The 26,169-nt window shown below is 41.0% G+C and overlaps 1 protein-coding gene across 1 annotated transcript; it reads right to left on the bottom strand.

The window, feature by feature from the left end:
• Positions 1-7,360: 7,360 nt before the first annotated feature.
• LOC114547721 (homeobox protein Nkx-2.5-like) lies at positions 7,361-10,056 on the bottom strand. Its single transcript, XM_028567063.1, has 2 exons — positions 9,672-10,056; positions 7,361-8,004 (listed from the first exon to the last, which is right to left on the bottom strand). Exons 1-2 carry the CDS (start codon positions 10,039-10,041, stop codon positions 7,361-7,363), a joined length of 1,014 nt encoding a protein of 337 aa, XP_028422864.1. The 5' UTR covers positions 10,042-10,056.
• Positions 10,057-26,169: the final 16,113 nt, after the last annotated feature.

The raw sequence follows: 26,169 nt of genomic DNA, 5'->3' as shown, positions 1-26,169 counted from the left end.
GATAATGCAAGAACTGAATGTAAACTGGTGACTTTTTTATTTTGAAATTAATATTTGAAGAGCTTCTTTTTGAACATTTGAATAGAAAATGTGTCATCAAACATGTAAAGCTCGCAGGTGTAACAAATTTTAAGCTTTAATTTTTTTTAGAAATGGGATCATTAAACAGGTTTTGGGTTATTTTATGTCAAATATTCGGTGACACACCTTTAAGCAACAATATATTTTTCTAAAATCAGTTTTTAAGCTCCCCACAAAGCTTCTTCCATACACGTTAATGTTGAAAACATTCTGAAAATACTTTTGATAACCGATAACTTCTGAGAATTTCCCGCTCAATTTTCCATTTCTAAACTAACAGAGAAATAATTAATTGGAGAAAAAGTCTTAATTAGACCTGATTTAGAAAGTCTTTGACAGACTGCTCGGCTGGTGTTTGTAATGTTTTCTTCTATAATACCAGCTCAGACCAGTTTGAGATTACTGCTTTTGTTCCCCAATATATAAAATGTCCTGTTTTTTTTTTAATTTAATTGTATCTTTATTTGTCAGGGACAGTGCATATTAATAAACATGTCTGTAAATATGCCAGAATTAGCCAGAAGGCTAGTTTTCATCTGCAGTCCCTGGCCAGATACAGTTACAATAGGCTCCATTAAAAACAATGATAGGCCTCCTAACATGAGAACGACATTAAATACAAATATAAATACATGTGTGCACTAGATAAGATCCCATTACATTCTTGTCTTGTTTACAACAACTACAATTACATTACATTGCAATTTATATAAAAATTAAAAATAAAAACATGATGGGTTTGAAAATGCATGATAATAAATAATCTTTGTTTAAAACAAATATTAACAGGAGATTCAGGTAGCAATGGTATCCAAATCTGAACTTTCACATGCTGAATTTACAGATCTTAGTCCTAAATAGTGTAATGTTTATGTTTAATGGTTTATCTTAATAGTAAAATGTGTTACTTTGTGTCCATGTTTTTAGAGAAAAATCCCAATAATGTGTCGATCAGCATCGCTGGATCTCCCCTCAGGGTGGGTGACGTGTGCGGGCGGGGGGGCCAGGGGGGGAGCCGTCAATGACTTGGTTTACTGATCAGTGACGATCCAAGGTTAAGCATTTAATACACCCAAAAGTTGTCTCTGTTGTTGAAATCGGAAATAATATGTTTGAATGAATGATAAGCAGTTGGAACCCCCCCCCCTCCAGAGTAGAGATGTAAAACACAGATTGTTTTGTAACAAATCAAGGTTAGATGAAGAGATTAGGAGCCTGTAGCCGTGTAAATGTGCATACAGCATATCAGTGAGGACATCACAGTGACTCGTGTGCCACCGTTGGATCATGGAGACCGTGCAATCCCTCACACTGTTCCCCCGAAACTCAAATGAAACTCACATCTGTGTGGAAAAACCTTTGTAGAAAAGTCAGTCTTGAAAAGAATCTGAGAGAGATTCTCTTTATGAGGTTTTTTAGACATTAATATGCTCCCTGAATTTCGGGAAAGAGACTTCAGATACAGTATTAGGGGACCACTAAGGTCTATATAAAAGAGACTTCAGATACAGTATTAGGGGACCACTACGGTCTATATAAAAGAGACTTCAGATACAGTATTAGGGGACCACCACTAAGGTCTATATAAAAGAGACTTCAGATACAGTATTAGGGGACCACTAAGGTCTATATAAAAGAGACTTCAGATACAGTATTAGGGGACCACTAAGGTCTATATAAAAGAGACTTCAGATACAGTATTAGGGGACCACTAAGGTCTATATAAAAGCATCCAAAAAGCAGCATGTCATGGGAACCTGTAAGTATTTAATACACACAGAAGTTTTCGGATGTTGTTGAAATCAAAAAGAATACTTTGAATTAATAATACAGTCAATCTTGAAAAGAATCTAAGAGAGATTCAACAAATCCGAGTATGAAAATCAAACGCACGCGCCGTGTACAGTACCACTGATGACTGGTGTCTGACCGGGCAGAGAGTCGGAGAGCAGCTGTGGTTAGCTGTTGGGTGGAGTGTAAACAGATCAGCAAGCTAACAGATGGAGCAAACAATAAAAACTGTGTCGCAAGTTTGTATGTCTGTGTAAGACAGCATGCCGGCCCACTGGTTACCACTGTGGCCTCACGGCAAGAAGGTTCTGGCTTCGAATCCAGGTCGTGGTACCGGAGTGAAGTGGAGTTTGTATGTTCTCCCCGTGTTTGCGTGGGTTTCTTCCGGGTGCTCCGGTCCCCCCCGCCGCCACCATCAAAAAAAACATGTACTAGGTTCTCCAGTCAGTGGCCTTGATCAAGGCACCAGCTCAGATCTAGAGCTGGTCCCTCGAGGGACGGGTTAAATGCAGAGAATGAATTTCGCTACGTGTATGTGTATGTGAAAATAAAGTACCTTTACCTTTAAGAACGAATGGCCTTTAGGTAGGGTCATACTCCAAGAAGTAGCACTGGCAGCAGTAATAAGTCTTTAGGTTAGTTTTTATTTACATTATGGATGTGTATAGGCTATATTTCATGTTTTTCTTTGTCTTCTTGCTCTTATCATTCCCCTTTTTTAGCATGTACATATGTTCTTTTTTTTTTTTTAAATGGATTCGTGTTATTTACAGTGGTGCCCATAAGTTTATAAACCCATGCTAAAGTTGACTAAAAAGAGGAATTAAAAAAACATCTTTTGGAAATTGATCTTAATGCCTTAATTAAAACAATTAGGAAAATGTATCGTACATAAATGAATGTTCTTCCTTAAAATACAGGTGGCATAAGTCAGTACCCCCTATGTTAACTTCCCATAGAGGCAGGCAGATATTTTTAAAGGCCAGTTATTTCATGGCTTGGTGGTATTACTATGTTCACGTAATCAAGTACAACTTTGAGATAAATATACTTTACTTGTGTATTTCCATTCCCTGCTACTTCATACTTAAAGGAAAATATTTTACGTTTTAAAGTGGACTACTTAAAGAACATGATTTTTTTTTTCTAACAGTACATTTTTTCTAACAGTACATAAAGTTTATCCACCTCAAGGAGCCACAACAGTAAAAATACTGTTGACAATAACAGGAACACCTGTAACAGTTGAAACAACAGCCCTGCAGAAATCAATAGTAGCCTGTTAAGGCTGTCAGAAAATGTAATTTCCAACTGTTGGAGTGAATGTTTGGAGATGTGGTTTGAAATAGGCTGTAATGTGTGTGCTTTCAAATATATATATATATATATATATATATATATATATATATATATAATATATTTTACTTTTTCCAGCATCAGAATCAGAAAACCTATTTGGGAAATAGCTTAGTTGCAGTTGCTCAGAGCCTAATTAAAGGTACAAGAAAACAGCGTGTCAATAAGTGTCTAAAGTAATATAGCTATACAATATAACAATAGTAAGTTACTAAATAGAACTTTTTAAGATGACACTGACAATGTTGTGGACTAACCCCATTTACTTTATTGATATGTTTTAGTGTAACAGTCTTTCTATCACATTTTCTTCTTTTTGTCTTGTTGTTGTTGTTGTTGTTGTTGTTGATCTTCTTTATTCATATTATTATTATTATGTATTAGTATTAGTACTGTCGCTGGATGGCGGCCCAGCAGGCAGTGGTGTTTACCTGCCAGACGCCTCGGTGTCTCGCCTTTATTTGCCTCCCTCCATCAGTCTCTGTCCTGCGGCCGGTGCGGGCAGCACCTCGGGGGCGCATAGAGCCATTATCAGCTCTCTGTTTACCTCTCAATTAATCCCCATTAGTAAGGAGAAGACTTTAGGGCTGCTCCGGTGGACTCTAACGTTGTTTTGTCCCCAAACAGGAGATCAGCTGGTTAACAGCTCAGACGGACAGATCTCAATCTGAGCGCATGCACAGACCGGCTGTCTGGCACGGAGAGGAGCGGCACAGACGCACTGATCACTGCCGATAACGGCGACATTTAGTAACATTTGTTTCTTCTATCCGGTCTTCATAAATCAGCTTCAATTGAGAGGAACAACAAAATGTGCGTTAAGTACAATTATTCACCGAGTCAGGACATAATAACTTATTTTGAAGCTATATCTTAAAACAGGGGTCTTCAAAGTTCTTTAGGCAAAGGAGCCCTTAGTTAAAGGAGAGACGGAGCAGGGACTGCATAGATTGTATAAAATTGCATATTAAACTGGGCCGGATGGATGAAAATTGACATTCACATACAGTGGTGGTACAAGTACTGTATGTAAGTACAGATGATGAGCTACTTTACCTGAGTCTTTTCTTTTCACGCCACTTTCTACTTCTACTCCGCTACATCTCAGAGATAAATATTGCACTTTTTACTCCAAGACATTAATCTGACAGCTTTAGTTACTTTTGCACATTAAGATTTCTGCACACAAAACACATGTAGTTAATAAAAATACGTTGTTTTCTTATAAATTAAACTAGCCAGCAATATAACGGCCTACAAGTCCAGCTGGAACGATTAGACCATTACACACACAACTGTTTGGATCGTTTCCAGTTTCTGAAATGGGAGGATTTTTCTGCATTGAGTACTTTTACTTTTAATCCTTTTAAGTACATTTTCCTAATGATACTTTAATACTTTTACTTAAGTAACATTTTCAATGCAGGACTTTTACTTGTAACAGACTATTTTGTAATAGGCCTATCATCAATAATGTGTAAATTAAATGTTATTTTGAATAATGTGTTAGATTCACGTTAATGTATATTTTCGGACATATTTAAATTTTTGGAAGAAAAAAAAACCCAGTACCTCTGAGGACCAATTTAGAAGATCTGTTGAAGATATCTGTACTTAAAATAGTACAACATGAAGAGCATTGTATTTGGCTGTTCCTTCCTCATTTTGACGCACTACTGAACTCCTGTCAGTCATCGGAATTGTTCCCACCCCCCCACACTCCTATTCTCAGTGTAAACGGGGGTCTGGAGGTTCCAGTGGGAGATGTTTTAGTAAATGTGGCTCCTGTTGTTTGTTCTCAGTCTTAGCTGCTGTCTCACATTAGGACATGCGTGCGGGTGTAATTATAAACGAATGGGTGTGGGAAACAACTGTTCTCGGGCCGGAGGAACAATTACGCGCAGTGGAAAACAGCAATTGATGGTTAATTTCCTCATTTTCACTCAACTTCCATGGTCATTTTTTTTTCTTCTTAAGAATTATCAGCTGGCAGTGTTTTGTCCCGTTAACGAGAAAGACAAAGGTTTGAAAGGAGCTTGGTCTGAAATTGACCCCTGCGTGTAATTTATTTAGCCTTTATTTGTGCGTAATGGCTCTTTATGGGCCCCAATTAGGCTGCACCTTGAAGCATCTTAACCTTTTAAACATCGCTCATTTTTAAACCAAATTAGGGTTTCAGCTCTAGTTTGCCCTCATTTATAACTGTTGCTTTTTTTCGGATAATCAAAAAAAATGATTTAGTCTAGAAAATGTCTGAAAATAGTGAAACATACTTTTAACTTCCCAAAGTGAAGTCTTCGAATGTCTTCTTTTGTGCGACCTACAGTCCAGTTTACAATAAGGCATGCATAAAACGGAGAAAATCAGCCAATTCTTACATTTGAGAAGCTGGAGTGAAATAAAGTTTGCCATTTTCTATTTAAAAATGAGTCAAATTGTTGTCCATTGATTTTCTGAATGGATTATTTCAGGAATCAACCAAGCTTTGACCAAACAAACAAAAAACGACAATTTCATTAGGCTTTTGGATTATATAACTCATTGAATCAATAATTGACCATTCCAAGGAGATCCTTTTGTAACCCCAAAAACATTGAATCCATAAATCAATATCCATGTGAGGACTTTCCTTCCGTCTGTGGTGCGTATAAGGACCTTTTGACACGTGGAATCTATGTAATATTAGAGTAATATTTCTTACATTTACTTCTACGTATTTATGATAGCATTTCTCTTTTTCTTTTTTTCCCCAGGATTATTCTGTTACCTGTGAGAATAACAACGGTCTGATCTGAAATAAAAACCCTTAAACTGTAATAATAGCCTACAGGACACGAACCTCGCTCCCTCCTCCCACTTAAAATCCCCCTGTCCATTTTCCAAATCGGGATAAATGGTGAAACTTGTAGCAATAATACCCCCTTCTTTCACAAAAAACGCCTCCCCGCTGCCATAACCTCCAGCCCGGCTGCCCCCGAAGCCTCGCGGCTGGGCATCTCGGAGAGCTTTTCTCCGCGAACAAAAAAAGCCTCCTGAAGGGGAACAAAAGTGACCACATTTTTCCTCCGTGTCCCCTTCTCCTCGCAGAATGTCCCTCAAATGGGAATATTAGGACGTCAATCTCACGGCTCCAGTGCGCTTTTGTCTTTGCTGAGTACCCGGCTCTGCCTACCACACACCTTTTGTCCGACAATCCAATAAGAGCCATTATTCCCACTCCCTAGCCCGGCTGCAGCTCGCTCTTCGGGGGTATTTTAGGTGCTTAATCGCGTCCTTTTTAAAGGACCTCAAATGGAGAATTACGTCCTCCTTTCACGTCGCCTGGCATCGGGACAAAGAGTCCCTGTGGCCTGGCCTCCTCCAGCAGCTCTCCCCTTAAAATGTTTACGAGCCAAATTTGCCTCCGTGCATCTGACTCACTTCTGGGCACAGTGGGAGCAATCATTATTGGATTATTCTTTGTTATTATATGATTATTTATTTTTCATTCTTTAGGGAGAAATGCAGTTACGCGATGGCGATGTGTTTGCCATTATTTCCACCGCACAGTGAAGCTAACATCCCCCCAAAAAAACAAAAAAAAATCTTTTTTTTTTGCCCGGATACAGAATCAAAACGCACCTTTTTCTCATTTTCTCTGATTTATTTGAATAGATGTGAAATAGACTAAAACAAATCTCTGTTGAACCAAAAGAAAAACAACAACACTTTAAAGCAATTCAATCTCTCCATATAGCCTAAAAAATATACCATGTTGGAAACATACGTTTAAAAAATACCAATCATCTTTTTCAGTTCGAATAAGGAGAAATGCGCAAGCCCCCCCTCTGTGCTTCAGTCCTACCAGTGCCAAACTAGAGCACCGACAATTATTGGGCCACAAAATGAAATTTCACCCAAGCTGTGTGACTGTTCAGATGCCTCTGTGAGACGTCCAGCCTTTTTTTTTTCGCACTCATTTCGGCTATAATACACTTGAACTAGCCAGAAATATGAGTGACAGGAGAATCCAAACTCAGATCCATTATATAAGCAAATACTGTTTTCTGAGGCGTTTTCACAAACACACTTCTGTGGGTTGACGAAAATGAAAGAGGAAAAAAATAGAGACACTAGATGTGTTCTGGTGAGGCTACCAGGCCCGGATCCCCTGCAGGGAGCCCTGACAGGATGTGACCGCCGTCCCTTGGTGTGTTTGGGCCTGTGGGGAGCCGCCGAAGCCGCTTACACTTCCCAAGTTCATGTTCATGAAGGCGTTGGAGGTGCTGGACGGAGGAAGGGCAGGGATGCTGGTGTACGTGCAGCTGTAGTTGGTGTTGTAAGCGGGGTTGTTGTATGTATATGCCGCTGGGTATCCGTTATAACTGTACGGGTTGGATCCGTACGGGGCAGCAGCGGAGTAGCTCTGCGCACCGCCCAAACACGGCTTCCCATCTCTGACCAGCACCGGCACGGCGACGCGCCGGGGCGGGGGAGGGTGGTGTTGCCCCGCCGCCTCCAGAGACTTGTCCTGCCGCTGCCGCTTGCACTTGTAGCGGCGGTTCTGGAACCAGATCTTCACCTGGTTCGAGGTGAGTTTGAGGGTGGTCGCCAGGTGCTCCCGCTCCGGGGCGGACAGGTAGCGCTGCTGCTTGAAGCGCCGCTCCAGCTCGAAGACCTGCGCCTGGGAGAAGAGCACCCTGGGTCTCCGCCGGCTCCTCTGCTTCTGCACCGGCCGCTCCGAGTCGCCCTGCCCGCCCTCCGATGCCTCCTCCCGGGACACCAAACCACAGCTCTCTGGGTAGGTTGGAAAGTCACGTAAGAAGTGTATATGTATAAGTATGGGCTGTGTCTCAAATCATGAAATGTAAATACCTATATATATATATATATATATATATATATATATATATATATATATATATATATATATATATATATATATATATTTTTTTTTTTTTTAAGCTATATATATATTATTATTTTTTTAGTAGTTTTAATTAATTTTAATAGTTTTACAACCAATTCACCTTTGGTAGGTTTTGAACAGAATCACGGTACTCTAAACTCCACAATTAGCCACCGACAACAAACATGGTAAATTCCCTTTGTTTCATTAGCAATGTCCTATACAATTACAAAAGCTTTTAGCCAGAGTGCACAACAAAACTGCTAAGCAATTTATATATATATATATATATATATATATATATATATATATATATATATATATATATATATATATATATATATATATATATATAAATGATGAGACAATAAAATATAAAACACAAGGAGGCTGAGCTTTACAAGATAAACCGTGCAACAAATAGAAGGAAAAAAAATCTCTTTCGTCTAAAATACAGACTTGGCTAATTCTAAATTTTAGGCAAATAGTATAAAATTGAGTGACACGCGCAGCTTTTTTAAAAACTGTTTATATCTAATGAATATTTCTATGTACCGTGGGAAGAAGATGTGTCTGACTGTGACTGTGTTTATTAGCGCTACTTCGCCGTGTCATTTCTTTTACAAGCCTCTTTAAACTAATTGGTCGGTTTATGGTCCACACATCATAACAGACTCGGCATAACGGGGGCGCAGCTGAACCACTACAAAGTGTTTGACATTTCCAGACTTTACTGGATTCGGCTCAGGCCTCTGGCCGCGGTGATACTGACTTCCACCATTTGATATAGCTCTTTATTGGGATCATGTCTTGTCGTCTGGAGGTGGAACAGCCGAGGACAGGCCTCTCTCTCTCTCTCTCTCTCTCTCTCTCTCTCTCTCTCTCTCTCTCTCTCTCTCTCTCTCTCCCTCTCTCTCCGAGCACAGACACTCTTCTGCAGATCAGAAAATATCTCTGAAAAACAATCTTTCTTCCCCCTTTTTTTTAATGTTTTTTTTGTTGCACTTTTGCACAACTTATATTTGGAACTATAGTGGCGGTTCATCTTTAAGCTCACTCAAGTGATCAAATAATATTTAAAATACTGGAATAATAAGCCATAACAGAGCTGCAGGATTATTTAGAACATTACATGTATTTTCTTTTTTTCCCAGTTGGCTCCCAGTGTGTTTGAGCTTTATAGATAAATGGCTAAAACGTACCTATTATGTGGCTATTAAGCTATTACTAATAATTAGAGTTGTAGTTTTAATTTACAAAACAAATCCACGTGTGCGTTAACAGAGGAAACATTTCCACACCGTGACATCCGTTTGGTTCAGGTTTCAGGTTAAGCTGTTTTTGTGGCTAAACATGCTAAATGATAAACCTGGACACTGGGAATGTAAGATTTAACATCCATAACAGCTGCCTGCGTTTACAATTCACGTTGTAGCACTTATATTATTATATTTCTCTGTAAAAAACAAACATTTGATTGATATTTTTGTAACAGTTATTGTTTCACGTGTCCTTTTTTATGCCTTTTGTTCGGCCCGTTGTGCTTCACACTCACTGTTTTCCTGCTCGTCCAGCTCGGCGGCCTCCAGCTTGGCTCCCTGCAGGCCGGGGTGGACGTACATGTCCGGGGACAAGCTGGTCTCCCCTCGGTCCTCTTCCCGCACCGCCAGCGAGCTGAGGTAGGCCAGGTTGTCCTCTCCGTCCGAGAAGGAAGGACTGTCCCGGGCTCCGGCGAGCATACAGGACGGCGGGGTTTGGAAATGCTGCTGCTGCTGGGGAGGAGAGCCGGCTAACTGCTGCTGGGTGTGGATCGGGAGCTGGAGCTCCAGGGACCCGGACTGCCTCTGCTGCCGCTGCTGCTGCTCCAGCTTCAGGATATCCTTGACAGAAAACGGCGTGGAGGTGAGCGGACTTTGCAGCATCATGTCATCCAGCTCCTGCTCTGCAGCCCCGAGGAAATGAAGCCCGCCGAGTAACATGCACACCCTTTCTCCTTTACCCCACTCTTTTTTTTTTTTTTTTTTTTTTCTTCTAACAAATAATTGAGCTTAATAGCCTCTTCTTTGGTAATTGGAGTTGCGTTAAGCCTCTGGAATCCCTCATCGCCGTAAAACGCACGAAAACGTGGGTATTAGTCCCCGGTTTTTGTCCATGCAGGTCTCCTCTCTGACAGATAGAATGTCGGGCTTTGTAAGTGGAGTTTGGACCGGGGCGAAGGAGCGCCTCTGCCTCCTCTGATGTCAGGGGGAGGGGTGTGTGAAATGGAAAGTGTGCAGGCTGGAAGGGAAGCATTTGGGAGAGAGAGGCAGTCAGAGAGAGGGAAGGAAGGAAGGTGGGGCGTACGTGACGCATATTCACGTACCGGTTTTGTTTTCGGACTTGTGTGAATATGGTGGGCAGATCGTTTTTACTAACACTCTGCTCCTCTACTGTCCACCGTGTGTATCCTTCTGTCTGTTCGGTCCTCGCCGAATTCACCCCCAGCAGCCTTTTACGCACACGTTTTGTTGCAAGAAGCACACTTAGTAGCTCTTCTCTGTGGCTGGAAATGTGTTACCCATGTCTTTACTTAGCTTCGTTATGGGTTATTTAACATGTTGTTTTCATCTTTCCACAGTCGGTCAGGACATTGGGGACCTTGTGTTGGTTCGTGCGTAAATCTGTGCGCTCTTTTGAGAGGCGCACCAGGAGGCACGCTCCCTGCAAGAACGGTCACACGTCTAGGTCAACGGTCAGGTCAAGGGATAATAGAGTATTAGTTTAACTTCACCCGGAGTTAATGATAAGGGACCATCATAACGCAAAGCACATAGGCTACTGGTTGATTTTTGGCTGAGGTAAAATAAAAACAGCTGAGGATTCTGCCCCCAAAACCTTGAGCGAAAGCTGCATTCCCCTGCTTTTAATTAAGAGTTTAAGAAACATTTTTGTCTTCAAGTGGTCGAAATGATCTAAACAGACAGGGAATTGTAGATAGTGGCAGGTCCTGTTACAATATGGGCCTCGCAGACCTCATAATAACCAAACACCTGATCTAAAAGATGGATCTCTATTTTCTGACAGACCGCAGCTTGCTGCGTTAACTCTTCCGAAGGCCTTCTTTAAGGTACCGATGGGAGCCGCCGGAGCCTTAAAAAGACGTGTTATGACTCTGAGGTTTAATGAAATTCAGGAGTTTACTCTTCCTTTTTAGAGGAGATGCCAAAATGTCCGACTCTGTCAGACTGTACAACAGGGAAATGCATATAAAATACTCCAGAAAATATACATAATGTCCATTTTTATGTAACAGTGGAGCCATTATTAAATGTCTACTTAAGTTTTAAAAAAAACGACAGTTTTCATTATGAGAGAGCTACAAATACAAATCAGAAAAGGAATAGGTATATACGGAGTTGTAACTTTGAAATCAAAGGGAGATTTAAGGGTTCAAGATGTTTAACGGGGCTATTCCCATCCTCTGTTTGTTTGCAGCTGAATGGAAGGCACTGTACATGTAAAACTCTATGAAAGTGAGACAGTTTCTCTCCCTGCAGCCCTGTCAGCAGCCGGCTGCTCTCGGTGTCGCTCCGTCCTCTTTATCGCGGGTGTTGTATTAATAACCGCCCTGGGCCGATAAGCAGGGGCCCGCCGGACCAATTAAGATTCCTCCAGAAAAACCTGACTGACGTTTTTAGCCGAGACTAATCTGCTCCTATCAGCTCCCCTTTCCGTTTTGCGGCGGGACCCCCTCGCCTCTGTCACCCCGGCTCACTTCGCTCCTCCCGCAGATTTGTCTTTAGAAATACACACCGCCTGCAATGTTCCAAAATAAGTACATTTTGAAATAATTTCCATTTCACATGTAGCATAGTCATTCCATGTCCTGTTGTTTAAACCAGAGATCTTCAACGAGGGGTCCTCAATGCAGGGGGGCCCACCAAATTATTGTTAATTTGTGAAAGTTTTTTCAGAAATTAAAAAGTCTTAACATGAATCCAACATATTATTAGCAAGTTTAAATAACCACTGGTGATAGGCTTACTGGCCTGTAGGTAAGTAGTCACTAAGGCCATCCACAGATCCGGTTCATCCTAAGGATTCACTCTGCCACATGTATGTTTAACATTAAAACATGATTTATAAAATCATGCAGACAAATATTATTTTAATAGCTTAGCTATGCACTGAAAAGGAATGTATGAAGGCTTTAGGCATTTACACGTTATTGTAGGCCCAGTTTAATATGCAACTTCATTTTATACAATATATGCAGTAGAGGGTCCCTGAAAAAAACATGTCTGGTTGAACAATAAAGTTTAATGAGCCAGTTTTTATTCCGAATAAGAAGCACCAGTTAATGGAGTTTAACCAAACTCAGTAAAATGTTCTAATTTATTTTTAATACATAACATTTCACATTCAATTTTTCATTGAAAATGCTCGATCATAATATTATATTACATTATTGTCTAAATGTTCACTTCTCTAAGTGAATGGGAGTGTGGTGGAGAGACTACTAAAACCCTTCTACTTCAATTCCTAATTCTTTTGGTTTATGTTTGTGTTTGCAATAAGAGAATATAAACTCCCTTGTGGCATTAAACCCCCGAAAGTCCCATAAATGTGACTGAAGGCAGGACCTTGGTGTCCCCATAGCAACTACAGCCATGAGACCGCTCTCACAGTCTTTAAGGATTTCCAACGTTGACCTTTCCTTACAGCAGCCCCAGTGGTGTTTGAGCTTCCTCAGAAACTCTTAACTCTTAACTCAAAGGCAGGGATGTACAGTATGTACAACTTTTCCAATATTTGCTTAAAAAGCTGCAAAATGTAATCAGAAAAGATTCTGTCAGGCTGACTGAGAGTTTTTGTGTTTTAAGGAAAGATATATAAACTAAAAGTGTAATATATGTTGTTTAAATGGCTTTCTCCCAACTGAAGTCAGTTTTTTGGAAAGAGCCGTGGATCAACAGTTTATACATTCAGTCTTAGGTGGACATACAGTACGTATAACTTTAGTACCGCTAGAAGAGAGTGCAGTATGCACAGTATATGAAAGTGTAGTAAGGCTAAAAGATCATTGCAGATGCCAATACTTTAATTCTGAAATTGTGAATTGCTGTCATCTGTTAGTATCTTAATAACTGATTGTCTTTTATCAAAGAATGTTTGCCCAAATTTGAAACCACACTCAAGAAATTCTTTCAGATCATAAAACTCTATTTTTTCAACTCTGCAGCAACCCCAAGCAACATTAGAAAGATGCTCTTTTGTAAAACGATATACACTATATGTTAGGCTTTGAAAACACAGCTAAACTGTGTTTCTCCTGAAAAAGAGCAAAAACTGAGCCTTGGTTCAGAGTGCCTTATGCTTAGGTCTCCTCAAACATCTGGGCCCCCCCCGAACCAACTGAAAATATGAACTCTTTTTAAATTATTTTTTTATCATATTGTAATGGTGCACAATCTAGGCCCTAAGAGTCCAATTTTGATAGGTGAGAAGGAATTTTAGGGAATAATGTTGCTACGTTTGCACACAGTAGAAATCTAAAGTTTTGATCTTTTACTGTCAAAACATATTTGAACAAATAACAAATTGGGGATTCAATGGCATTAAAACAAAAATTGAGATTATAAGCATTTTGAGGGTGCTACGCCACTTTTTGAATGAGTAGTGAATGTCAGTTTTTTTTTTTTTATCATACTTTTAAATTTAAGCTTTCAATAAGTCACATATAGCCACTGTGCAGAGCAGGCACTGTTTAGGCCTTAACAGTTTTGTCAGAGATATCATTATTCTGTTAAATTGTGAGTTAACTCTTGGTGTGCACATATTCATAGGCTACTGTGCAGATAAATGTATCTCTAAACTGGATCCTGCTTGGGGCCTCTCATCGACCTGGACTGGGTCTCCGCTCCACAGTGTCCCTGTTTGTAAATCCAACAGGTAGTAAATATCCTGATGTGCAACTCTTTCTATGGAAGCCGGAATCAGACAGATATATGTCTGGTTGTCCCTGTAGACTCCCAGGCGACTGTCTCCAATTCACGCTACATCATCATCAGCGCGTCCTCGTAAAGAAGTGCCAAACAAGGCAGGATAGTGTTTAGACTGGCACACGGCCGCCTCCATTTACTTTAAATAAGCATTAAATCCAATGACGCCAGGCTGAGCGCTGTGTTTTCTGTGGGTCAGATGGGCCAACACACTACAGCAGCTATTGGAAACAAAATAAAAGTGTTTTAGTTAAAGTTAAGTGACTGGCCGTTTGGTTTTGGTCAGGTGGTTATTCTGGGACAAGGTTTCCTAGTGTGGTTCAGGGCTCATCAGGAGTCCTTGAAGAGTTTCCAAGATAGATTACCAAAAGGTTTCCAGGAGGATGAACAGTTTAGATGTTAATACAATACATAACATGCATTTAGTTGACACTTTTATCAAAAATTACTCAGAATAAGTGCATTCAACCATGTGGGTACAACAACAATATTTGAAAGAAGCATGCAGGTACATCAACTTCATCAAATATGCTGATCTTCTGAAAGAAAACCTAACTATTAACCCTCCAAAATAAAGCCAAACTTGCAGCATGATCTCCTAATTAGGTAAAAATACAATTTTAAAATCTTATTTTGGGGTTTTTATTGATAGGACAGATTAAGTCAGGAAAGTGGAAAAGAGAAGGGGATGACATGCAGGTTGGAACTGAACCCGCAGCCGCTGCGGTATGGACTGAGCCTCTGTACATGGGGCGCATGCTCAACCAGGTGGGCTAACCAGGTGCCCCGTAATGTTTTCATTTCATTGTTAATCCACATGTTGCCATATTGTAAACAGCAGTTCTTATATGGGAGTTCTAGAGGGACAAATTCAGGTGCAATTCATTATTTTTTCATGCGGCTTTGAACTCCCAAAAAAGGCTGAAACCCGTAAATCTCTGTCAGCTGGGACCAGTTTTAACCACAAGTCTAAATTATACAACAGAGTACGTTGTTTGGAGCTGCCCTTTAGAATAACACATAGAGGTGTTTTCGGAGCTGATGCCCCTATCGACAGGATGACATTTGTCTCTAATGGAAATCTGTTTTATCATAACGACAACTTTATGGTCAACGCATTCCCATGAACAGGTTCGTATGATATCGTACAAAAACGTATGCACAACAATTCACATGATATGTTGTTACAGAGGCCGTTGCAGTAAAGTTTAGCCAACAAAAAGTTGACCGTCATGTGGTGATGACGGTTAAGTTTAAACGCCAAAACGACTAGTTAAGATTAGAAAACCCATTGTGGTTTGGGTTAAAACACCAGTCCCCTTAAGTAGTACTCCCGGGACACGAACACACATTTCCTGGGTGAAAGTTTTGTCTTTTCCCCCATAACTTCTTTCGGGACACAAACTCCCCTCCCCCGCTTGAAAGCCCTGTGTTTTAGGATGTTCACGGTCTTACACAGCGGCAGCCAATGTGATGCATACAGTAAGGTTAAAATGACTTTGTAAATGTAAGGGGAACGATCTTGGTCATGTTTTTAAAAACCCAACAAAACGAACGGCATGCTGCTGTGATAAAGACCAATGTTTTGTTGACCTGTCAAGCCCTTCTGTAAACTTTGTCACTATATAATGAAATCACACTTTTTCTTCCTTTGCTCCTGTCAGACTGGAATCATTATTACTATAATTGGACTCACTGTCACAAAGAGTATTTCACACGCCATTCACCTACCCTTCCGCTATCTTTGCGATCTGTTTTGCAAGAGCACTGTTGCTGCCCAAGACGATTATGATTAGTTTAAAGAAATACAAACAAGCCAGAGTGGTTTTTCCCCCGTGGCAGAATGTTAATGGGTTCAGTCAGACCAGCTATTCGAGACTATTATTAGGCTATGTATATAAATGTATACAAATTCTATTTTGGGATCATTTTGGGATTGCTGAAATGGCAGGTTTTGTCATTCTTTTGGGAGGACACACAATTTTTTATTTGGATATCTTTTAGCTGCAAAAACATGAAAGCATAAAAAGGCAAGTAAATAATTTGTTTCATGAAAATGTCCACATTGATTCCCCATATATTTGCGTGTTTTAAATTAGAGAAAGAAACACTCACTGGTTTTGTAATTGTGCCCCCAAATCCTGCAACTTTACGGAGCTTTTGCTTCTAGTTTCTTTTAGCTCATTGTTTTGGTTTTACAACACATTTGGATACAGTCTCAAAGCTCTCACGTGGCATGAAGAAGCTGTTTTTAGCATTAAAAACAGCTAAAAGAAGAGGGAATATTGGATATATTGAACATTTTGTGTGGGCGAACCTCAGGGATCATGACTGGGACCTCTGAGGTTTTGTCATCAGGTATGAAACTATGCAGGAAAGCCTTTAGAGGACTGTGAGTTTATATCCAAAATCCAATAAACTGCAGAGTGAGACTCAGACAAACTTCCATCAGGAGGAAGGAGGTTGTTCAGCTTGTACAACCTGACTGGTGCTGACAGAGCTGGAAGGAAGACCGTGACCTTTGCAGAGCTTCTGTTTGAGTCTTTATCTTTCACACAAACAGAGATAAGTCGGTTAAAATGTCCGGGAAAACTTAGCAGAAGTGTAAAGGGTTAGATTACCTTAAATAGCTCAGCCTTTGTTTACTTAAAACTAACAAGGAAAATGATTTTATTAAAAGATAAAACTTTAAAAGAATTAGAAGGACTTCTAACGTTTTGGTCTCTGAATATAGATACTTAGATAATGCTCATGTTGCTTAATAGGCTTTAGAGTCAAAAGGGAGAAAAAGTCCTCCGATCATTTACTTAAGTAATAGTAACATAACCCAGTGTAGAAATATTCTGTTTTGTAACAGAGTATTTTACTTTTACTGACAATAAAAGTACATTATTCTTAGGTGGGGATAAGTATAATAAGCAAAACATCTAATGATCAGAATAAAAAGGATTAGAGACATCAGTTTTTTTTTTTATTGTCAAATATAATACTCCTTTAGCGCGAGAGCTTATAATATTTATTAGTGTGGATATTATGTTTGCGTGTTCATTCTGATGCAAATTTTATCTGGAAGCTATAACTTGTTACTGTTTTTTCAGGGAACAGGGTGTAAAGGGATAGTATCTCTCTCTTTCTCTCTCTCTCTCTCTCTCTCTCTCTCTCTCTCTCTCTCTCTGTGTGTGTGTGTGTGTGTGTGTGTGTGTGTGTGTTGAACGGAGGTAACAATAGGAAATGCTACACCTCTTGTCTGCTGTCATTTGCGGCCCAGCGGAGGCGCCAGGCGGCTCTGGATGGTTGGATGGAGAGAGGAGAGATAATCTCAGCCAACCGCTTCTCTGTGTGTGTGTGTGTGTGTGTGTGTGTGTGTGTGTGTGTGTGTGTGTGTGTGTGTGTGTGTGTGTGTGTGTGTGTGTAAGTGTGACAGTTTTGAAGATGTGATGTCTGAACGAGCAACAGAAACACTAAAACGTTACGAGGATGTTAAACGTTAAAGAGCAAGTATAAAACTCACACTTATCATGTGTTACACATTCAAACTAAATACGTGTTGAAATGGTTCCTCAGCTCCATGTCATCAGAAAGACTATGATATGGGAGCAACTAATAAAGCCAAAAGAGAATAAAACAGCACCCTTCATGAGAAATGTGCCGTTCAGGCTGCGGTTCTAGAAGCAACCGGCAACAGCGTAATATACAGGCAGAATTTAAAAATATTAAAAAAGTGCCAGAAAACGACGGATTCCAATAAGTCTCAGAGTGAAAGAAATCATTCAAAACACGAAAGCCTCCATTGCATAATCTGCCCTAGTGAATATTAATATTAGCTGTTGTAGAAATTAAATATATGACATTAATAGTAAAAACTGTAAAAGCGTTTGAAAAACGTGACGCGATACAAGAGAAATTGCAACATTTGGGGAGAATTAGACTACGACATTTTAAATCAAATGTTCTATTCTTTATTTTTTCCGTGATGAGGAAACGCATTTTGAATAAAAAAAAAAAGAAATGCGTGTTCTGTTGCAGATTGTTTTGTAAAATTGTATAATAAGACTACTTCGGTTTACTTATTTATCATATTAGAAAAATATTTTCTTAAATTTCTGAAAGCATCATTTTCCACGAAATTAAAATTATTAGAATTGTGAATTATTATTAATTCACAATTCTGATTCTTTTTTAGTCCGTCAAGATCTCACCTTTCTGGTCGATTTACACCAGAATAACCGCAGAAATACAACTTGAATTCATATAGTTTTAGTCTGTTTAAACGTCGTGATCTAATTGGGGGGTTACCATTATATTCATGATTCATTTCCTATGTCCCCACGTGAGATGTCTACAAGATTGCACATACACACTAGTGAATGACATCAACAAACCCTTCAACGTGTAATAATTCATTTATTCGACCTAACGGTTAGTCGTGATGAAAACAAAACACACTCTTGCCAGAGGATCTGTATCCGTTTAGCAAAAACGTCAATGATAAACTTGAAGACTAGTTAATATTTTTGGACACATATGCAAAATGAAAAAAAAACATACAAACAATAAATAGATAAAAATGTTCAAAAGAAAAAAATAATGTGTAAAGTGTAAATCTTTGTCAGAGTTCCGCGCAGTTCGCCTCTCTGTCCAGCAGCCGTGTGCGTAAAAGTTCGCGCGCCTCGGTGCCTTTCGGGCTTAAAGGCTGGCCGTGCACGGGTGCGTTCGCGCGTGCGTGCGTGTGTTTAGATAGCCTAGGCCTGCAGCCAGTAATAGCTCCATTAAGCAGAGTGGGAAGACGCTATCTCAGTGATCCGTAACGTCTATGTCCGCTCGGCTAGGACGCGACCAGCGGCCACACACCTTCTCCAGGAAAAGAGCGGCTCAATCTCCAAAATAGCGCCTGGATGTATATCCTGTTACTATGGAAACCTAACTAATAAGACATTCAAAGCAACTCTGAGCTTTTTTTGGACACCTGCTTGTCCACCGTGAATTGGTTTCCCTGCCCAGAAGCGCAACAAAAACATTGTTTCTCATCATATTGGGAGTTAAAGGACCGGCCTCCTCTCTGCTGATGTACAGCACTTGGCTCTCATCCGGAGCTCTGAGTCGTTGAAAGTTCGGGACAGGCCTCTATATCTCTCACACACAACCCCCAAATATACAGCATGACGCAACCGGCTCTGTTTATGAACCCGCCCGGCCTGCTTGTATAAATTGTGGCGTTGAATGGTTTACCTAATGGGACTTCTGTTTCTCGTTTTCTGTCACCCGGCACGCCAGACTCCGCTGACAAACGACCGACTTTTACCGGCAGAGGAATTCCTGATTTATGTGGGAAATGAAACGAGAGCGAAAGGTTTTTTCTTTTTCTTTTTCTTCTTCTTCTTCTTCTTAACCATGCAAATAAAGTAAATGATCTCCACCCCCTCCCTAACCATTAAGACCGGGATATTTGTATATAAACGGAGAGGAGGCAATGTCTTCCAGAGTGATAGATGTGTGTTTTGTTATTTAGTTTTCTCATATTGTAGCGCGATAAAGGGGGCATAAAGCCGAGCTGGAGGCAGGGGAGGGAGACCCGCCGCCCAGCAGGGCTACATGGACTCGCAAAGCCTCCACTTCCATTGTTATTACTGCAGAGGAAACAAGTCGTTACAGCCACGGCCATTTGATTCATGACCGTGTTGTTTCTTAACTCAAGTAGAAATTTCCAGAGAGGCTTGTTGGCTTAATTTGATGAGAAAACCATGCAGAGGGAGATGGACGTCTCCAGAAAACAAATACAATACAATACAAAAAAAAAAAAAAAAGAGCTTTTAAAGCTCTTAAGTCTTATCACACCGCAGGGATTAATTTTCTCAGAGCTCTCGAGGAGTGGAGCATTTTCACGATGAATAATTTCCCCAGATAAACTGATGATTCCTCCCGTCTACTCCGAGGAGAAGTCTGTCTGTCTGTGTATAAACTGGGGGGCATTAGTGCGTCCCGGCGGAGGGGGGGGAGACAGACCACTCCATCACGGCGCAGACAGTCCGGATTCCCCTCCTGCACCATTAGAGCCCCATTCGCCTTTTTTTTTTTTCCTCTCACCGAGCGTCTCCTTTATCAGCTCTCTATCTCCTAAACAGCGTCCAGCCTGGCTGCTTTACAACCTGCCGGGGCCTTCAGCCATCAATCACTGCGGGCTGAGCTCCTCCAGGCTCCGGATCGAGTCTGTCTCTGTGTCCGGGTGTCAGGATGCTTCTCTGGATGTCACAACGGGCGCAGACTAACCGGGTCTGTTTTACTGATACATAAGTCTGTATTTGCGTACATTTTAGCGGTATGAAATGGAAGTAACAAATGCATAACGCCTGAATATTAAGCAGCACACAATGGAAGGAAGGAAAATAACTATTTCCCAAATTTCAGAACATTTTCTAGAACCTTAATAATGAAAATATTAAGCAAAAATGTGTGTCCTGTCTTCAGAAACAAAATGTGCAAAAAGGAAACACAGCTTTACTGATTAAAAAAAAATGGACTTCATTTAAGTAATCAAGGAACTTTTCATACACAAAAAAATTGACTCAATTTCAACTGAAACTTTTAAAATGAATTCAGTATTTTTTCACATGCCTATGCTTTGTCTGCAGGCGCGTTATGGGAAACATTTGCATCCGACATCATTTTATTTAAGTGACGACATGAGCTCATCCCGGGAAGTCAGGCTGTATTTCTTTAAGGCTAACTAAAGAAACATTCAAAACATTAAAAGCCACTTTCTCGCTCTGCGTCTCTTATAAAACAGTTAAACACAGGGCTGCTTTATCTTTGATGCATTATCCATTAGAATAAAAGCTTTTTAACTTGTCTGAGTGGCTTCAAACGTTTACTTCTTTGGTCTCCAATATCAAACCTTCAAAGAGTAACTTGGAAGACAGTTACGAAGAGAATTCCTCCTCCCTGCACCGCCTTTTCATATTTTGTGTTTTGTATTTTGTGCTGACTATGATTTGCCGCCTAAACAATCTTATGCCATGAACTATTAGACAAAGTCTGGATATATATTCCAACCCCCCCAAACTGCTGTCCTGCAGGAGCTCACTTGTTCAGAAGATGCAGAGAAAGTTCCCACTCACACGACCTCTGTCAGCCAAGATGTATTAAGTCCGAAGAATGGAAGATTATCTGCAGCTGTGCAGAAAAATGCCACTACTGAAGCAAGTGCACACAAAATCCCTCACTTAATTCATATTTTTTTTAAACAAATATTCTTGTGAGATAAGTGTTGAAAAGGTTAAAGGCCTACATTTTATCACATCAATATCAGACACAATTCCAAACTGTCTTCTTTCTCCCTTTAACTTACGTTGATCTAGAAATAAACCAATAAAAATAAAATTTGTTAACCCAAAAAAAAAATAATAAAAAAGTGTATCAGTGTCTTTTCGTGATCAGCTCGATTAAACTTGTTCAGTTCGCTTGGTTCGCTTTTACGCACAGGTGTCTTCTTTTTGCCTTCAACTTACTTTATTATAAAATAAAAGTATTAAAAATAGCATTCGTTGTTAAAAACTAATTTGCAAATAGGCCTACAAAAAAGTAGGTAAGTGTCAGTGTTTTCTTTTCGTGATGAGTTTAATTAAAACTTGTTCAGCGCGCTTTATTGGCTTTTACGCACAGGTTTGGCTTACCCACGGTGCGCGTACACGTCATCTCATGCGCGCCCCCGTTGACCGGCCAGTTACCCCACCTCTGCTGGAGGACGGAGAGGCTCGCAGCCCGCGGCGTGCCGCAGTCGGTCCCCGAGCGGCTCTCCATGTTTAGGCGGAGGAAGGGCCTGTTTCCTGGATCAGGCTAAACACGGGCCTCCGGAGCGCCGCGCTTAGGCGGTACAGGCCCGCTTCTGGCCGGAAGGACACCGGCAATAGATCACTTCGACCACCGGGGGCCCCCGGGAGGGCAGAGGCTCACAGCTGGGAAGGCTCTGCACCAGGAGAGGGGGGTCAAGGGCCCCCTGCACCGCCGCTGCTCGGGAGTTTGTCATCCTTACGCCCCCGGGATGACAGCAGGGCGGAGGGGTGGAGGATGTTTATTGCTGCTTCTCAGGGAAGCTTCCTGCCATTAACTTTCACTTTCACTTCCAGAGTGAACACATTTACAAGGTCTTAATCTCTCCAAAACTTGAGCTGAAGTCCCACTTTTATTAACTTTTTTTTTTCACTTTTTTCTCTCTCCATTAAACAGATTTATAGAGCTGTGATGGGAGTTCAGTTGTTTAACTGGAAGCACACTGATTGACTGACTGACTGACTGACCGTTGTTTATATATATATATATATATATATATATATATATATATATATATATATATATATATATATATATATATATAATTTACTTAGAGAAAGTGATGATGACTGATGAGACTGTATACCAGTTAGTAATTAATGAGAGGAAATTGTGAGGAGAAAGTAAGGTAAAAGAAAACAATAAAAACAGAATGAAAAAGGCTGAACACATCCCTTCACAGATGTCACCCGCAGAAACCTGTGACCTATTCAGAGTGATTCTGCTGTCAGACATTCAAATGACTTCACTCATGTATGTTAAACGTAGCTCAAGCACGCAGTGTGTATACTGATAAAATAAAATGATGAATGTAAATATCAGATTGGACTCGATGGAGGCAGCTCCTCGATGTCATGGGATCAGGTGCAAAAACTGGACAAGTCTTCTTTGACCAAGGTCATAGACTTCACAACAATAGATTGCAGTAATAACAGCAGGAGTTTAGGCCTTGACCTCTGAGCCCTCAATCTTCTATTGTGCCCTGCTCCCGGTATCCATCCATGGGCTCATATGAGGGTCTAAATGAGGGTCTGTAACTATACCAGAGACTGTTTGCTCAGTGGAAAAGTAGTTCCAGTATTACCCAGAATAACCAGGACCCTTCTGGAAAGACACAGAATAAAACAGATTAACATTCACAATGGGATTTCAGCGTTATCTAAAAAGCCGGAACGGATAAAACAACAAAACTTAGCTCCATGGCTTGACACCAACAATAGATAAGTGAGAGAATGTTTTTGTGACTTACGTGAACTGACCCTTGAAAACCGTTTTCTAAAACACGCGAGCAGAGGCATTTTTTTGTATCTGTATCTCAAAATGGGTTGATAGGAAGTGGATCAGCAGGTTGCGTCTCGCTCTCTGTCTCTCTGTTCCTGAAGCTATTTGAGACTGAGAGTTTAGACACCTCTATGTGTGTGTGTGTGTGTGTGTGTGTGTGTGTGTGTGTGTGTGTGTGTGTGTGTGTGTGTGTGTCAGGTATTGTGGGGTCGAGTTTCCTTAGCTGAACTCGATGCTGTAACTCAGTCCGGTGAATCAGCTAATGATCCTGTTGGACATGTAATTAGCTTTAGAGACGTGTAATAATGCTGGCAGCCCTCCATCTGACACTTCATTTACAAAAGTGTGTGTGTATGTTTGTGTGTGTGTGTGTGTGTGTCTTGAATAGGGTTTCAATTATAGAACTACATAAGACAAATGCTTTTCAATTTCCTGTCCATCCCGCGTGTCTATTCTTTACCCAAATATTTTTTGGATGGAGTTAAAGCCAACAGTTCAGCTCCCACATTCCCACTAAAAAAAAAAAAAAAGTAATTTTCATGATGTTTTATGCAATAACTCACAGCTTTTTTTTTTTTTTTTTTTTTCCTTTGTGAACAGGCTGTCTAATATTTATATATGTAAAATATAGCCAACATAAAGGACATCTGAAGTCTAAATAACATATATTTTTTAACATCTGTTGTGCACAAATGATTGCATAGTAAAAGTGGCTCAAATACAGTGTTCATTTGTAATAAACAATTACATTTTAGCAGCTTTGGACTTCCAATGTTCTTTGTAGCTTTCTGAAAGTTTGTAAAATTAAAACGTTCAAGCTAATGCTTTACATTAAAACAACGTCAGAAGGAAAGTCCTTATTTTTTTCTCAAACATTAAAGGTACTATGTGGAGTTATTTTGCATGTACTAATCACTTTGTATTGCCAACGTGTGAACATCACAACATTGTAAGGCAACTGAAAAACTGAAACCTTCCCCGACATTCCCGGTTGTGTTTAGCAGCCGGTGGACTCATTTTTGATATAGGACTCAGGACGGTTTTGCCGGAAAGTCCAAAGTATGTGACATTTATGCCCGTTCCCTTCAGCTCGCGTGCTGCGCCAACACAACGCTAGCTTACATAAGCTAACAAATGGAGTCTGCTAACGTCAACAAACAACCAGCATCCACCACAACAACAACAATTTCTCACTCCCATCGCGTCAAAAAGCGATGCTCCTTTAGCGCTTGGTCGGGACTCTTGGCGTCGCTTCTTTACGCTCTGGGTCTGGGCCCTTAGCGTCACTTTTTGACGCTCTCGGGACTCACATCTAGCCCTTTAACATCATATTTAGACACGCTTGGTCGGGACTCTGGGCCGGGACGTACGTTGAACTGACACGCGACACAAGAACGGGACAGTTAGGTTCAGGAAAAGATGGTGGGTGGGGTTACAAGAGTTCGTTTCAGTGACACACGGGACAAGAACGGGACACAAACCCCCGTCTCTTGGGTGAAAGTCCTGTCTGATGTCTTCCATTTTCGCCCGGATGTCCGTTACCTTCCTCTTTCTTTGTGTTGGAATTTTAAACTGGATTTGTGAGGACTATGGTTAACTGCTCCTCAGATCTCTGCAGGGTAAATCCAGACAGCTAGCTAGACTATCTGTCCAATCTGAGTTTTCAATTGCACGACTAAAACAACTTTTGAACGTACACACGTTTTACCAAAACAAGTTCCTTCCCGAGGCTATTGTGCAGAGGCGCCGTGGCTCCATCCGGCACTTAGCGCCGCCCAAGACGATTGTGATTGGTTTAAAGAAATGCCAATAAACCAGAGCACGTTATTCTCCCACCCCGGAATGCTGTGTGGACAAGCCAGACCTTCCTTCGCAGCGCTGTGGAGAAAGGTCTGGCAATGCGAGACTAGGGCCTCTTTAACTTTTTCCGGGACACAAACTCTGCATGAAAGCTCTGTGTTTTAGGACCCATCCAACCACCCTGACCTCCTCCCTGAACGGAACACAGTGCTCTAGACAGCGGCTGTCAATGTGGTGTATACAGCAATAAATACATGGAAGACATACAAGTACTACACATACTTTTTGTAGCGATATGTACAAATGGTTATGAGAACAGCCTGATTATCAGTCAGGCTCTACATAGCTTTAGCGTACAGTATGTTGTGCATGCATTTACACACACTGTGTGTGTGTGTTTGTGTGTGTGTGTGTGTGTGTGTGTGTGTGTGTGTGTGTCTTCATCAGGCAGCAGGCTGTGTATGATCTCGTTGACCTGCGCTGGATTAAGCAGCTAATATATCTGTGGAATGATTCTGCGCATCTAATCATAGCGGAGGTAAGGTGTCTGCTACCAGCAAGACACACACACACACACACACACGCACACACACACACACACACACACACACACACACACACACACACACACACACACACACACACACACACACACACACACACACACACACACACACCCACACACAGCTCGGTAGTTTGAAGCCTTGACAGGAGCCAGTAGTCTTGCAGTGCTGATGGTTTGATTGACATGTTTGCCAGTGTGGAGTGAAGGGGGCTTAATGCACATGCGCGCGCGCACACACACACACACACACACACACACACACACACACACACACACACACACACACACACACACACACAAACATTCTCTACTCAGAGTTCTTAGTCCACACCCTGAAATAGTCCTTGGCCTAATAGAGAAAGAATCACACACACACACACACACACCTCAGCAATGCAGTAGTGCTCACGTCATGCACAGGCCTGTCCTCGCTGTGTGTGTGTGTATGTGTGTGTGTGTGTGTGTGTGTGTGTGTGTGTGCGTGTGCGTGTGCGTGTGCGTCGGCCCACAGATCAGAGAGCTGGAAACATGACAGCATTCTCTCTTTCTCTGCATCTGAGCGGCGACAGGAATGCCAAGAAGTGTCGGCCATGTTCTGA

This window comes from Perca flavescens, chromosome 2, assembly GCF_004354835.1.
Source record: "Perca flavescens isolate YP-PL-M2 chromosome 2, PFLA_1.0, whole genome shotgun sequence".
NCBI classification, from domain to species: domain Eukaryota; kingdom Metazoa; phylum Chordata; class Actinopteri; order Perciformes; family Percidae; genus Perca; species Perca flavescens.
Note: the sequence above shows the minus strand (reverse complement) of the source record. Positions and strands in the feature narration are given on the sequence as shown.

Coding starts and splice junctions, on each gene's coding strand:
- LOC114547721 (XM_028567063.1), bottom strand. CDS start 10,041: ATGATGCTGCAAAGTCCGCTCACCTCCACGCCGTTTTCTGTCAAGGAT. Junction 8,005..9,671: donor GCTGGACGAGCAGGAAAACA/GTGAGTGTGAAG, acceptor CAACCTACCCAG/AGAGCTGTGGTTTGGTGTCC.